The sequence below is a fragment of the Haemaphysalis longicornis genome, unplaced genomic scaffold (genome assembly GCF_048455015.1).
Source record: "Haemaphysalis longicornis isolate Haplotype H1 unplaced genomic scaffold, Haemaphysalis longicornis Haplotype H1 scaffold_2, whole genome shotgun sequence".
Lineage (NCBI taxonomy): Eukaryota > Metazoa > Arthropoda > Arachnida > Ixodida > Ixodidae > Haemaphysalis > Haemaphysalis longicornis.
In genome coordinates, this window is record NW_027526295.1 from 236,482,617 (window position 1) to 236,495,302 (window position 12,686).

General features: G+C 51.0%; 1 protein-coding gene across 1 annotated transcript; it reads right to left on the minus strand.

Annotated features, from left to right (window-relative positions):
- Positions 1 to 1,256: 1,256 nt before the first annotated feature.
- Positions 1,257 to 3,374, minus strand: LOC144168564 (endothelin-converting enzyme 2-like). Its single transcript, XM_077697520.1, has one exon. It carries the CDS (start codon positions 3,372 to 3,374, stop codon positions 1,257 to 1,259), a length of 2,118 nt encoding a protein of 705 aa, XP_077553646.1.
- Between the last annotated feature and the right edge of the window lie 9,312 nt (positions 3,375 to 12,686).

Sequence of the window (12,686 nt, forward strand, 5' to 3'; positions counted from 1 at the left end):
GTATGCAAAAAGGGGCCGGCCAACCGGTGGCACATCATGTGGGACTGCGCCACCGACCCAGAAGGCGCCAGCTTCGAAGACTACCCGGGACGACTACAGGAAGCCATCGAATCAAGAGACAAGACGAAGCAAGAATGGGCCATCCAGCAGGTCTTCACTGCACTCGAAAAGCACGGACTCCGTAAAGGGGCCTGCGCCTATTAGGGTTGCGAAGAAGATGTGACGACCTGCCGCGTCGCGACAGGGGTCATAACAAACCCCCGCCCACTGCAGGATCGATGTGAATAAAGTCATTTCCAGTCCTGCCCAGTCCAAGTAACTGTAAGCAATTTCTGAAAGATAGTGCGTCGTTGTCTCGCAGGCTTCTTGCTGGAGAATTTCCACCAGTACATCCCTCGCGTATGTCCACCACCAGGGGCGGATCCAGGTGTCTACTTAAGAGAGGGGGGGGGGGCGCCACCAACTAAAATGTCATGATTTGAGGGGTACTTTTCTCGCCACAGTCAGCGATGGTCCCCGCCGTGGTCTAAAAATTACACGTGCCGAGAAATCACTGTCGAGGGGTGTGGAAAGAGGGGGGGGGGATAAGTTAGTGGCATCGGGGGGGGGGGGGGGGGGGAGGGGCGATTGCCCCCCCCCCCCTCTTTGGATTCGCCATTGTCCACCACGTGCCACAGGTGTCATTCACACGTTACATTTTTTTGTAATATGTTGATTTCTCGCCAAGATTTGTGATGCCTGTCCAAGTTATTTACGCCAGCTGACAGAAAATAGCGTAAGCGAAGAAAGAGATGCAAATATGATGTAGTGGTAGACAAGTTGTTATTAAGTATCACCGGGCCTTTGCCTTCAAAGCACTTACGCAGACTTATGGACACCGAGTATTTTTTTTTTTTTTGCCTCAGCACCCTGCCTGCGTTGCATTTTGTTTCTTTGGTCAAAATAAACAAATAACCCAAACCGCGTCTCATGGCTGAAGCCTAAAAACGTATAATAGCCATTAATAGCTTCTGGACCAATCATTCGGGACATCAGTGAGCATACATACTCTATCTATAGCATGTTCCACAGCTATCCATGTATCTAGGCTTCAGCCAGAAAAGGGGTCGGGACTCGGAACACAAGCGTTGACAGAAAGGTTAGCAATGCGCAAAAGCAGGAGCGAGCGTTTCTTTAATTATGCGCGCCATATGAAAACAACTTGAGGGCGAATTATTGCCAGAAAAAATTATCATAAGCCAGCATTGGCGCTGCCATCACCAGAAGGAACACCGCTTGGCCAGGTTCATTTTCGACTGCTTGGGGCACCCGAATGCTGCCGCAAACGGGGCGAATCGAGACAGGGCCACGTTGACACGAAGTTTGGCCGGAATGGCTGCCTTGAAACGGAGGCGCTCCCGCGAACGCTCATCGCTCTGCTCAGGCTCGCAGAACATGGAGGCCCAATTGACGAAGAACAGCTGACCCAGGGTGAGACCCTTGAGCTGACCCGGAATGTCAGCTGCACTGTCCGGACTGTCAATTAGCCGTAGGTAGATGTTATACAGCGGATGCAAGACGGCCCCATCCGCGACGTTTTCGTCAAGGAACAGCTGTTGGTCGGAAAGGACCCTGTCGATACCTTCACTCGCGTAGTAGTGACCCACCAAGTCGACGAAGCGCTGCTGGATACATTTTGCCCGCTCAAGGAAGCGGACATGCGTCGCAGCCGCCCACCAACTTCGAATGCTGCCCTCGGCGTCCACGTGCGCGCCTCGGCCGCTAAACGCCGCGAACATACCTCGCAACAGTTCGCCGAGGAGGAAAGGCACGGAAGAGACATCGAACTGCTTCGATGTGCCGAGCACGAAAGACATGGTGACTGGGGACACCGACACCTCGTTGCGGCTTGGGTCGTACGAAAAGCCGGTTCGAAAGGCGCTTTCCGTCGGGGTGGCTGGCTCATAGAATCGACTCGGGTCTGTCGATGTCCAATATGCCTCTCTATTTGAGAGGAGCAAGCCGTAATAAACCTGTATGAGGCTCTCGTTTTCAAAAAAATGCGCCCCCAACGGAAGCGGGTGCAAAGCCGCGTCTTGGTCCTTGGGCGCCAATGTTACTTCCATGCGCTCGACTTTGAGTACGGCAACTGATGCCTCTTCCTCGGTCATCCACGATGCCTTCGACGCAGCCTTTTTCATCTCGGAACGAGCGAAGTCTTCCAGGCGGCGCAAGTCGTCGGCTCGGCCACCAGACAACAGGCTGGGGTCCTTACTCAGCACGCGCGACCAGACTAGCGACCTCGTTCCGCAGGGGTAGAGCCGTTCCAAAAGGTACATGCAGGCCTCCAGCCGGTTTGGGATGCCACCACCCGAGTGGTGCTGGTGGCTCAAAGGCACCATGAAGGAGGCCTTGTTCGGCGGAAGGAGCGGCGATAGGTACACCACAAGCTTGTAACCGAAATAGTTGAGCAGCGTTCTCGGCATCACCACCCCCAGGATGTTGAAGATGTGGTCGAAATAGGCGGGATCAAGCAGGACTACCTTGTCCCTGGATTGAACGGTATTTTTCAAAAAATAGTCGAAATAAGACTGCCAGTTCCAGTGCGGCTGCGATCTGATTTTGCCCCTCGCACGCACGACGTGAAGAACAGGCGCGGTGCGCGCTGCGTGTAAAGCCGCGGCGCTCATCATGCTTTCCAGTTCGATGATGTCCCGGACTCCCGCATTCCGTCCTGCAGGTTTCCACAGGGACATTACTTGGAGAATAAATTCGTCGTAGTGTTTGATACTGCGTTCCGGGAATGCGCCTTTGTACCGTCGTAGCAATATGGTGGGAGAATCGACATGAAGGACGATTTCGTTGTCTGAGCCGCGTTCCCTGACGGACGTGCTCACAAGCGTCGACAAACCCAGCAACTTGTCGGCCCTCGCAGCGACTGCGTCGACCCGCGGCATTCGCGCCAACTGGTCGTACGGCCAGCCATCCAAGAGCATGTCCGAAAATATCTGACGAAACACGTTCCACTCCGTGTCCCTCGTGGAACCGGGCACGCAGCGTTGTAGGATCGTTGACGCTGCGCTTACGAATGTCGACTGGTTAGTCGGTTGAGTGAGCAGAAATTCCCAGAGGTCCAGCATGGTCGAAGCTGTCGCGGTGTATGCGTACGGCTGCGACTCGACGTCACGGTGGAACCACTCGTCGGAGCTGCACACGTGCGAGTAGAAGTCCTCACACGGCACCACCGCACGGTTCAACTTGCCCTGCAGGTATTTAGCCTGCCATCGGCACGAAGCTGGGGGGCAGCCACTAAGCTGGTTGGACCGCAGCGCTGGTGAATGCGGACGATCCTTGGCGCCTGGAGGTGGCAATGCGCCGTCGTCCTGAGACCCCATAATATCAGGGCGACTTTTGCGGATGGCATGACGAGCTCCGATACCGGAAGGAAATTCCTCGGAAAAGGCCGTCAAATGTCTGCTTAAAACGCCGAGGACAACCACGCCTAGAATTCCAGCTATCACCGAGAAGGCAATGTGCGAGTAAGGCAGCCAGCGGGGCCGTGCTTCGTCTGCATCGTTATCGCTAACCCGCGTTCGCTCTTCACTCGGGTACCTGCTGCGAATTTTTGGCGAGGCAAATGCAGGATGGCCCCTGTGTTCAGCAAGTGAAAGGATCCGAGCTCGGCGGCCAACCCGGCGGTTGTATCGATACGGGTGGTCTCCTTGAATCAGAAGCTGCTTCGCCGAAGAAGTCCTCTCGGGAACTCGATGACGCCTTTTCCGTTTCGTTTCGTGCCACGGACCGTCATTTTGAGCGACGGGAGCTTCGCGTCTTGGGTGCTGTAGCGTTGTGGGTCCAAGCCTTTGGAGCAACCCGAACGTTGCAGGATAAGCCGACTGGCGCCCAGCGTATGTGTCACGTCGCGGGTTCCCATAGAATGGCTCTTGATATCTTACACCGGCTCTCTGATTCTGGTCGGAGCCTAACAAGGCCAAAAAAGGTGTAGGGCAGCTGAGCGCCGGCGGTGATTCCATCCGAGAGAAGGGAGCCATCGGCTGTGGCGGTATTTGCGCCACTACACCATATCCCGGCTCTGTCTTCACGGGACCCAGGCGCCGTTTTCTAGCTGGAGAACTGTCTAGAAGCATGGTGGAGCGGAAGTCGTTCATGGCGGGCTGGTTCTATTGATGACAACAGTGATTGCGACTTTGATTAAGATACCGCATACCCGAAAGAGATTGGACAGCTCTCGAGACAGCGCCAGTTCCCTATACAGATGAGGATGATTAAACGCGCATTGGAGTAATCAAAGCCGTTTGGTTAACCACCCTGTGGCACCCCTTCCCCCCTACTCAACTAAGAAGTTTAGATTTGGGGCAAGCGATAGGGTGCTATCAGTCGAAATTCTTTTTACTGTCTAATCGCCAGCAACTGTGGACCGAGCGTGTACAACTACGTCCGGGATTTCTTACGAGAACGTGGTTTCCATATGCGAACATGAGACACCACGTTTCCCCCATCCGCAACGAGGCATACCACAGGGTGCAGTACTATCTCTAACCCTGTCCAACCTTGCTACCATGGAGATTCACAGGGCGCTAAAACAGGTGGGAGACGTGCATCACCTCATGTACGGAAATGACATCTCCATATGGATCAAGACGGGCTCCCCTGGACACATTCAAACACAACTACCAGAGGCACTCATTGAAACCCAGGAAGCCGGCAAAACAACTGGCCTGACATGCTCCGCGGAAAAAAACGAAAGTGCTCGATCATGGTCCCAACAGAAACCACCACCCATTCAGATTACGCTATAGGGAACAGCCATCCCTACCCCTCCAACTAAGATCCTTGGCCACCACTTCCAGAAGTATGGGGCGGCCACGCCACGGTGAACTAGATTCTCAAACAGGGAGAACAATTACTCCAGCTTATGAAACGAGTCTCCAATAGGCAGAGAAGACTTAAAGAAAAAGACCTACTCCGACTTAACATCATATCTCGCATGAGAAACGCTATTCCTTATTAAAACGTCAACAAGACCCGCCTGCAGAAATTGGATATCTTATTACGAAAAGCCGCAAAGACATCTTTAAGACTACCGCCATCAAGGACATAAAACCACAGCCACAATAGAGGAAATCGTCTCAGTCCACAAATACAACCAACTTAGGAGCCTGAGGCAAAGCAAGGCCACAATTCAACTCCTGCAATCGATTGGCTGTGATTCCCTATCGGTGGACAAGTACTCCAAGTTAGAGCCTATATAGACAGGCAGCAGTTAAAGATAGCACCCATTCCCGGTAATATGCAGACCCCACTAGACACGCGGAACGAAGAGCCACCAGGGCTAAATACTTCAACAAGAAACCGGAAAGAGAACTCCAGCAAATGCACGTATACATGGACGCGCCGGGAAAGGGCACCTCGACGGCTGTCGCTTACTGGACCGTACCCAACAGAACTTGCACAGAAGGCAACAAACAGTTCAGCTCAACATAAGAGTCGGAACTATACGCCATTGGCGAAGCTGTTCTCCACCTCTTCCAACCAGCCAGTCCCGTCAATATCTATACTGATAGCAAGAGGGCATGTTGACTGTTAGACTCCCGTTATACATCCCGCCGCGCGGCACTCCTATTCAAACATATTAAAGGAACAGTGAAGCTATACTTGTTCCTGGCCACGCCGGGGCACTGGGAAACTAAAAGGCTAATCAGCTTCCCCGAGACGCATACAGCCGGGCTCACAGCAACGGCTACCAAATTCTGACATCTCAAGAACCAAATTATCCGCGACTTCGCCCTAAAGAATGCAAAGCGGGGAAGCGTCTACTCCCAGCACCCCGCTCTAACCTAACACGACAGCAGCAAACCTTATTCTGACAAGCACAAGCCGGAACACTCGAAGCACTAGGAAGGCTACATCTCACCAGATATGGCAAAACAACACCTTTACCATCACGTTCACAGCACAAAATTACCAATAACCAAAAACATCATTTGGGAGTGCACCCAATACATCCAAATTAGAAAAAAGTACCCTAGAGAATTGCTGACCTCACCTAGAAGAGAAGAGGAGCAACGCGACCTGATTGACTTCATTCAGGAAGACGCCAGCAGAAGCCTGGTCCGAGGCCTCTGAATATCGCACGCTCCCTACAGCTCCTCGTCATTTTCGACCTGTCAATAAAATATTATCTCTTCCTCTCTTACTGCCAGATTATTCTATTTTAGCTCGTTCGACTACCGGCATTAGCGATAGTACTAGGAATCGGTTAGCATCAGTCGTTTGGATAGGTGAGGTCCGCCTAACAAAACATAAAAAAAATGGTAAAAAAAATCAGGGAAGCTGGTACTCACGCGCAAGACTTGAATGGCGAAGCTGTTTTGTTGTAGGTGAGCATTGCCGGACACATAGTTAAGTTTCCGTATTATTGTTTATTTGCATAGTTGCGGTACTAGTAATCGTCGTCATATGCATCGAAGAGGCCGTCGTCTTCTTCGTGGCGAGCGGTGGGTGCGAAGTCATCCCAGGAATTGTAGACGTCCACAAAAAAAAAAAAAAAAAAAAAGTTCCTGCGTTTTCGCAGCCGCCCCTTTCCATAGGGGCGATTTCCCGTGCAAGCAGGGTGAAAATCCTGAGCGTTGTAGTCCGACACACGGGCCGAGCGCCAGGCCAGGGAGTCGCTTGTACTTATTTTACAGGTAGGTGCTCGGTGGCACCAAGGCACACGAATGCACATGGTGCCTTTCACAGCCACGGTGGACGCTCAACTTATAACCGCCTGTGGCAGGACATGCCGCCAGACTCTTTCACCCCCCGCAATTCGGCAACGCGGCATAACGGCCGGGGGTCCCACCAGGTGGACAAGGTTCAGGGGCTTCTCGCAAGGGTAAAGGCAGCGTTTGAGGCGTGAGTTCCCCTTTCAAGGGTCCACACTCAACCAGGGACGCCTGTACCCATTAAAGAAACCGGTGGGTGCCCGGCGGTACGTGGATTCGAACCCGGTACCTCTCGCATACGAGGCGAGTGCTGTACCTCCGCCGAAGGAAAGATTGGCCAGATTTGCTCCCCGGTTGAAAAGAAGATTAAGAAACCGGAGCAGGACAACGACACAGGCTGCAAGATGAAACATGAGATGCAGTATGTGCCTTGCGCACACTCGGTTGTCTATCGTCTCCCGCTGGCATGCGGGAAGGCCTACATCGGGCAGAGCGGTCGGTGCCTCAACATCCGACTACGTGAGCACAACAGCTCTTTGAAGGGCAGACCTTACACACACTTAGCAGTGCATTGTAAGGAGTGCGAAAAGGATGGGTGCAGGCCTCTCTTTGATAAGACGACAGTCATGTACAGACACAAGGGAAGAACCCAAAGAGAGATAATTGAAGCGTATACCATATCAGCCGGGAGGGTTCCGTGTGCGTTAGTCAGCCTTCACTGAGACTGCAGAATGCGGAACTGGAATTTTTGAAACGCCACGTGAAGTGACCATGTTGCATAACACGTACTGTTTTTACAATGTTTTTCTGTTTTTCTTTGTATATTTTTTTGTTTCTATGTACTCGTGCGAGAACATTAATGAGGTTGCGCTTTTTCATACTATAAATGTATTTCTTTCCAAATAAAAATCAGTTGCTAGTAGCGCGCCGTCCTGTGTTCTTTTCTACGTGTAGTCATTTTTTGCGCTTTTTGCCAAGCTGTACCTCTGAGCCGCCGCTGCGGTTAAAAGTTCCTGCGTTTTTGCAGAGGGGCGATTTGCCGCGCAAGCCGGGTGAACTTCCCAAGCGTTGTAGTCCCACACAAGGGCCGAGCGCCAGGCCGGGGAGTCGCTTGTACCTCTTAAGTGCAGAGAACTCTAGGCGCTCGCCTTGTCATCCTAGTTCGCTCGCTCGACCCAAGTATATAGAGCACCAAGGCGGCGTCCCGGGGTAACGCTGTCGTTCGCGGCGTACCCCAGAGGCTTTGAAAGCCAAGCGGTTTATATAGTCATAAGCGTTCGAAACTCATGAAACGCTGGCGCTTGCAATACATCTTCCCGTTGCTTAGCGCACAGAAAACTATACGTACATTTGAGGAAAAATATACGTAATTAACCGGCAGCGCCCGCGTTCCTTTAGTTAAGGACGCTAGTTGGGTTGGTTTTTACGACAGTAAACGCAAAATGTGGCAGTGAAACGCCGGCACGTGCGTGGAGAAAAGCACAAAGAGAACAGAACTCCCGCTGGCCAAGTTTCAGGCAGGGGGCGCGCGAGCACTGCGAAGGCGGGAAATTTGTATTGCATGGGGTGGTAGCAGTAAGCGGTAACGGCGGTACAGCCCATTATAGCGAATCACTGCTCTGCACTTCCGACAGCTTTCACATTGAGTGGAACGACTTTAATTTTTACCGGTAGGTGCCCGGCGCCTCCAAGGCACATGAATGCACATGGCGCCTTCCACAGCCACGGTGGACGCTCAGCTCGCCACCGCCTGTGCAGGACAAGCCGCCAGACTCTTTCACCCCCGGCAATGGCGCAACGCGCCATGATGGCCGGGGCCCCGCCGTATAGACAAAAGTCAGGGGCCCCTCGCAAGAGTAAAGACAGCTTTCCAGGCGTGGATTCCCCTTTCAAGGGTTCGCACTCGACCAGGAACGCCTGTACCCGTTAAAGAAACCGGTGGGTGCCCGGCTGTACGCGGATTCGAACCCGGTACCTCCCGCATTCGAGGCGAGTGCTGTACCTCTTAGCCATCGCTGCGGTAGATTAATTAATCCGGAGCCCTCCACTACGGCGCGCGCCCTAGCCCAGGTGTAGCCTCGGCGCGTTAAGCCCACAATCCCAATTATGAACAGGTCGATCAATCACGCGGGGAAATTGGGTGGGGCTGAGAAAATCGCCATTGCATTAACCATGGGAGGAGTGAGAGGAGAGGAGAACCTGGAGAAGAGCGTGAGGGGACAGCCTGTTCGGTTGCGGGGCGGCAGACGACTGTCGTCTTTCGACGGCATTTTGCAGCACAGCAATCAGATACGTGGCCAATTTTTCTTTGAGCCGTCGACCACTTTGCGTGTTGTCTGTGTAGCGGATTTTTGACCTGCCGAGTTAACTAATGGCTTCGCACTGAAAACAGTGGCGGGAGGGCGATCGCAACCGAGATCGAGCGCTTCCAAAGGTTTACCTGGTGCAGAGACGTGAGCTGCTTTTGTAAACGCTGGGATAAAAATGAAGGGCCGTACGAGTAACGCAGCAGCGCAAGGACAAATGCACTGTGTTCTCCGGGATGCTAAAAACACAAGCAATGCATCTGCTGTCAACGCACCTAGCTCAGGTTTGTCCAAATATTCCCCCTTTCACACACAGCTATTTTGCACTACGAGTGCGCTACGCGAGTTCTGCACTCTTCCGACTGCGGAAAAAAAAATCGGCGAGAGCAATTTTTACACAGTGGCTCCTCAGAAGTGTCACCAAGGTGAAGAAACGACCTTTGTTAAAACTGTTTTCTGGTAAATGGTGCCTGATGACGTGTTCAGCACAGCATAGCTGCTTGCCTCACGTAATCTTAACTCTAATCTGGCCCCTTGACGGGTTTGTCTGTACTGCGCTGGCATAACTGGACACAGCTCAGTTTACTCTGCATTTGCCGAAAAAAAAAAGATAAGGGGAGAAGGGGGAACGGACAAGTGTCGGCCGTCTCCCACCAAGCATTTGCATAAAGCTGAAGAATTCAGAAATAAATTATAGAAACTTTCACGCAGGAATTGTCGGATAAAGGATTACGCTGTTCCTTTGTTCACCGAGCCTCTCAAAGCTGGCTTCATGGCTATATACGAAATAGCATTGATGGGAAGGCAGTTTTTCAGTCACCACTTAAACAGTCTGATGCCAGAGCAGGAGGGCCAAATTAAGGGCCTTTTATTAAAGGAACCCTGCAACACGTTTTTCAACTTTTTTTTAAAATCTTATATGCTTGCAGAACGTAGTCAACCAACACATCCAGCACTCAGATTAGGGGGTCGCAAAGTACCTCAGCCAAAAATTACTGCTCTATGCCCATCAAATAACTTAGAGGCCTATTCAAAAGTATTTTCTCTCTTTCCTGGTCTTGGCGTTCTTCGACCGCTGGAATTCCTTCACTAAGGCCATGTACCCAGTCGAAAAATACAACAGGAATTTCTGTCGCACAACAGAAATTTCTGTCGCACGACAGGGATTTCTGTTGGGACTACAGGATGGTCTGTCGTGCGACAGGAAGTTCTGTAGTACAACTACAGAAAATCTGTCGTACGACAGGCATTTCTGTTGGGGCTGCAGGATGGTCTGTCGTGCGACAGGAAGTTCTGTAGTACAACTACAGATAATCTGTCGTACGAAAGGCATTTCTGTCGCACGACAGGAATTTCTGTTGGGACTACAGGGTGGCCTGTCGTTCGACAGAAATTTCAGTAGTACAACTACAGAAAATGTGCCGTACGACAGGCATTTCTGTCGCACAACAGGAATTTCTGTTGGGAATGCAGGATGGTCTGTTGTGAGACAGGAATTTCTGCAGAATGATGACAGAATGTCTGTCGTACGACAGAAATTTATGTAGTACAACAGACATATCTATCATGCGACCGACATTCTGCACTCCCCACTACAAAAACCTTTGTAATAGAACTACAAAATTTCTGTCGCATGAGACATTTCTGTTGTACTAGTTATTGTGCAACACCCTGTAGGCGCTACACAAACTTCTGTTAGCCCACAGACTGTCCTTCAGCCACTACATTCAGCATTCCGTAATTACCATTATTATCTACCATGCGACAGATCATTTTGTAGTCCCTGCAGATTTTTTATAGTGTGAAAGAGAATGTTAGATCCATTGCGAAAGTGTCACATGACAAACCGTTCAGTATTGCTACAAAATCTCTTGCTTACCCTGTCGGAAAACCCCGCGTTTTCCGGCATTAGGAGAGCGATGGAATAGCCCGGAAAGAACGGAATACACAGGAAAACGCCGCGCTGAACGACAGCAACGCGAGGAGGTTGCTGGAGAGCATCGAATAACATGGGGACATTGCCTTTGGGGACAGGGCTTCAGCCAATGCGAAGGGGATAGCACGAACGGGATAGTACGGGATGGTATGGTTTGCTGCTTGGCTGGACACGGGAATGCCGCGCGGCGCGATCGACGCAGATGCTCCGAAACTTGGTGTTTGCGGCCCGTGCGGTGCGGCAAAATCCCACATTTTTAGCGTGCGCTGCACGGAAACAATGCTGCGTGCGAGTGACGGTCATCTCGTTCAATTGCATTGCAAGCGCCTGTTGTAATGAACGTTTGTTGCATTGCGGCCATTAGCATTCCGGCCGTGTTGGAAAAAACCTTCGCTACAAATTTGCAATTAACAACACAACTTAGCACAAATCACACTAATGTTGGAGCATCTAAGCGTAGCCCCATAATAAAAAAAAAATGGGTACATAGAGAACTTCGGAAATTCCTTGGGTTCTTTGAGTGAATTGCAATTGCATATATTGTACTGTGGACAATGTTTGATAAAAGAATCAGGAAACAAGGGTAGCCGCTCGGCAAAACGGACGCATAAAAAACAAGCAAGATGTGCTTTTTGAAGACGTGGTGTAATAATTGCAGTGCACATTCTGACATGTATTTCTGGGTGTCTTTGAGAGCCCCATTGTTTCAATCTGCGTGCTGTTGTTTTATTTTTTTTTGCGAGCAATTTTTTTATTTGAACGCGAAACATGTGTCCAATCAAGCCGAAATAGTTAAAATAAGATTTTAAAAACAGCGAACCAGTTGCCGCTACCTGTGTGAAAAAAAAAAAAAAAAAGAAACGGCACCAGTGAACTCGCTGCATTACCGAAATGTGCTAAAAAAATAAATGTAGAAAGAAAGAAAACGCGCGCCTTCCCTCTAGCCCAGCCCTTCGGAAGAAGTTCGGGGAAGCATCGTCACCACTGCAGGCATGTCGCCTCGCAGCAGAACTCGCGGGACGGGGAGACCACAATACGAAGAATCGAGAGGGGTCAGGAGGGGTCGCGAAACAACTTCTCGTGATCGGCCGGTTCCCTCCTTACCCTTCCTTTGTTCCCTCCTGCTTTTCGTCTCCCGGTCAAAATTTGCGGTGGCTGCGTTGCCCAGTGGCTCGTTCACATTTCACATCGGCGCTTTGCTCAGTTGAAGTTAGGCTTAACTTTTTTGTAAAAACGTGCATCTTATGTCTCCGCGGAGTGTCAGCAGCAACATTTGAAGCTTCGGAAGCTGTGGTAAAAGCAAGATCAGTGGTCCGGATTTCAAGCATCTCGATGTGAGGACTCCTCCAGCGACGACTAACCGGGGTGCTTGGGATAATTGGCACTTTAATGTGAGTGAATGCGACGAATCTCGCAGGCAGCGTGATTTGGAATACGTGCGATGTGCTTCGACAATCGACTGAACTTGCCACGATCCCTGCGTGACTTCGGCAGGTATCGTGCGTGCATACTCTTCAAGATAGTGCAGCACCACAGAGACGTGCGCTTTTCGCCACAGGATACCCTTCCACGCCTTGCTGTGCGAATGCAACGGAGCAAGGTTCACAAAGGCAAGCATTCCAGCTAAAGATTGACTTTCCATTTTAATTTTCTCACGTTCTCTCACATTTTGCAGTGTAAAAAAAAATATTTGTTCACTTGTGTTTTAATGGCCCTGACTAATATAAGGAACGAATT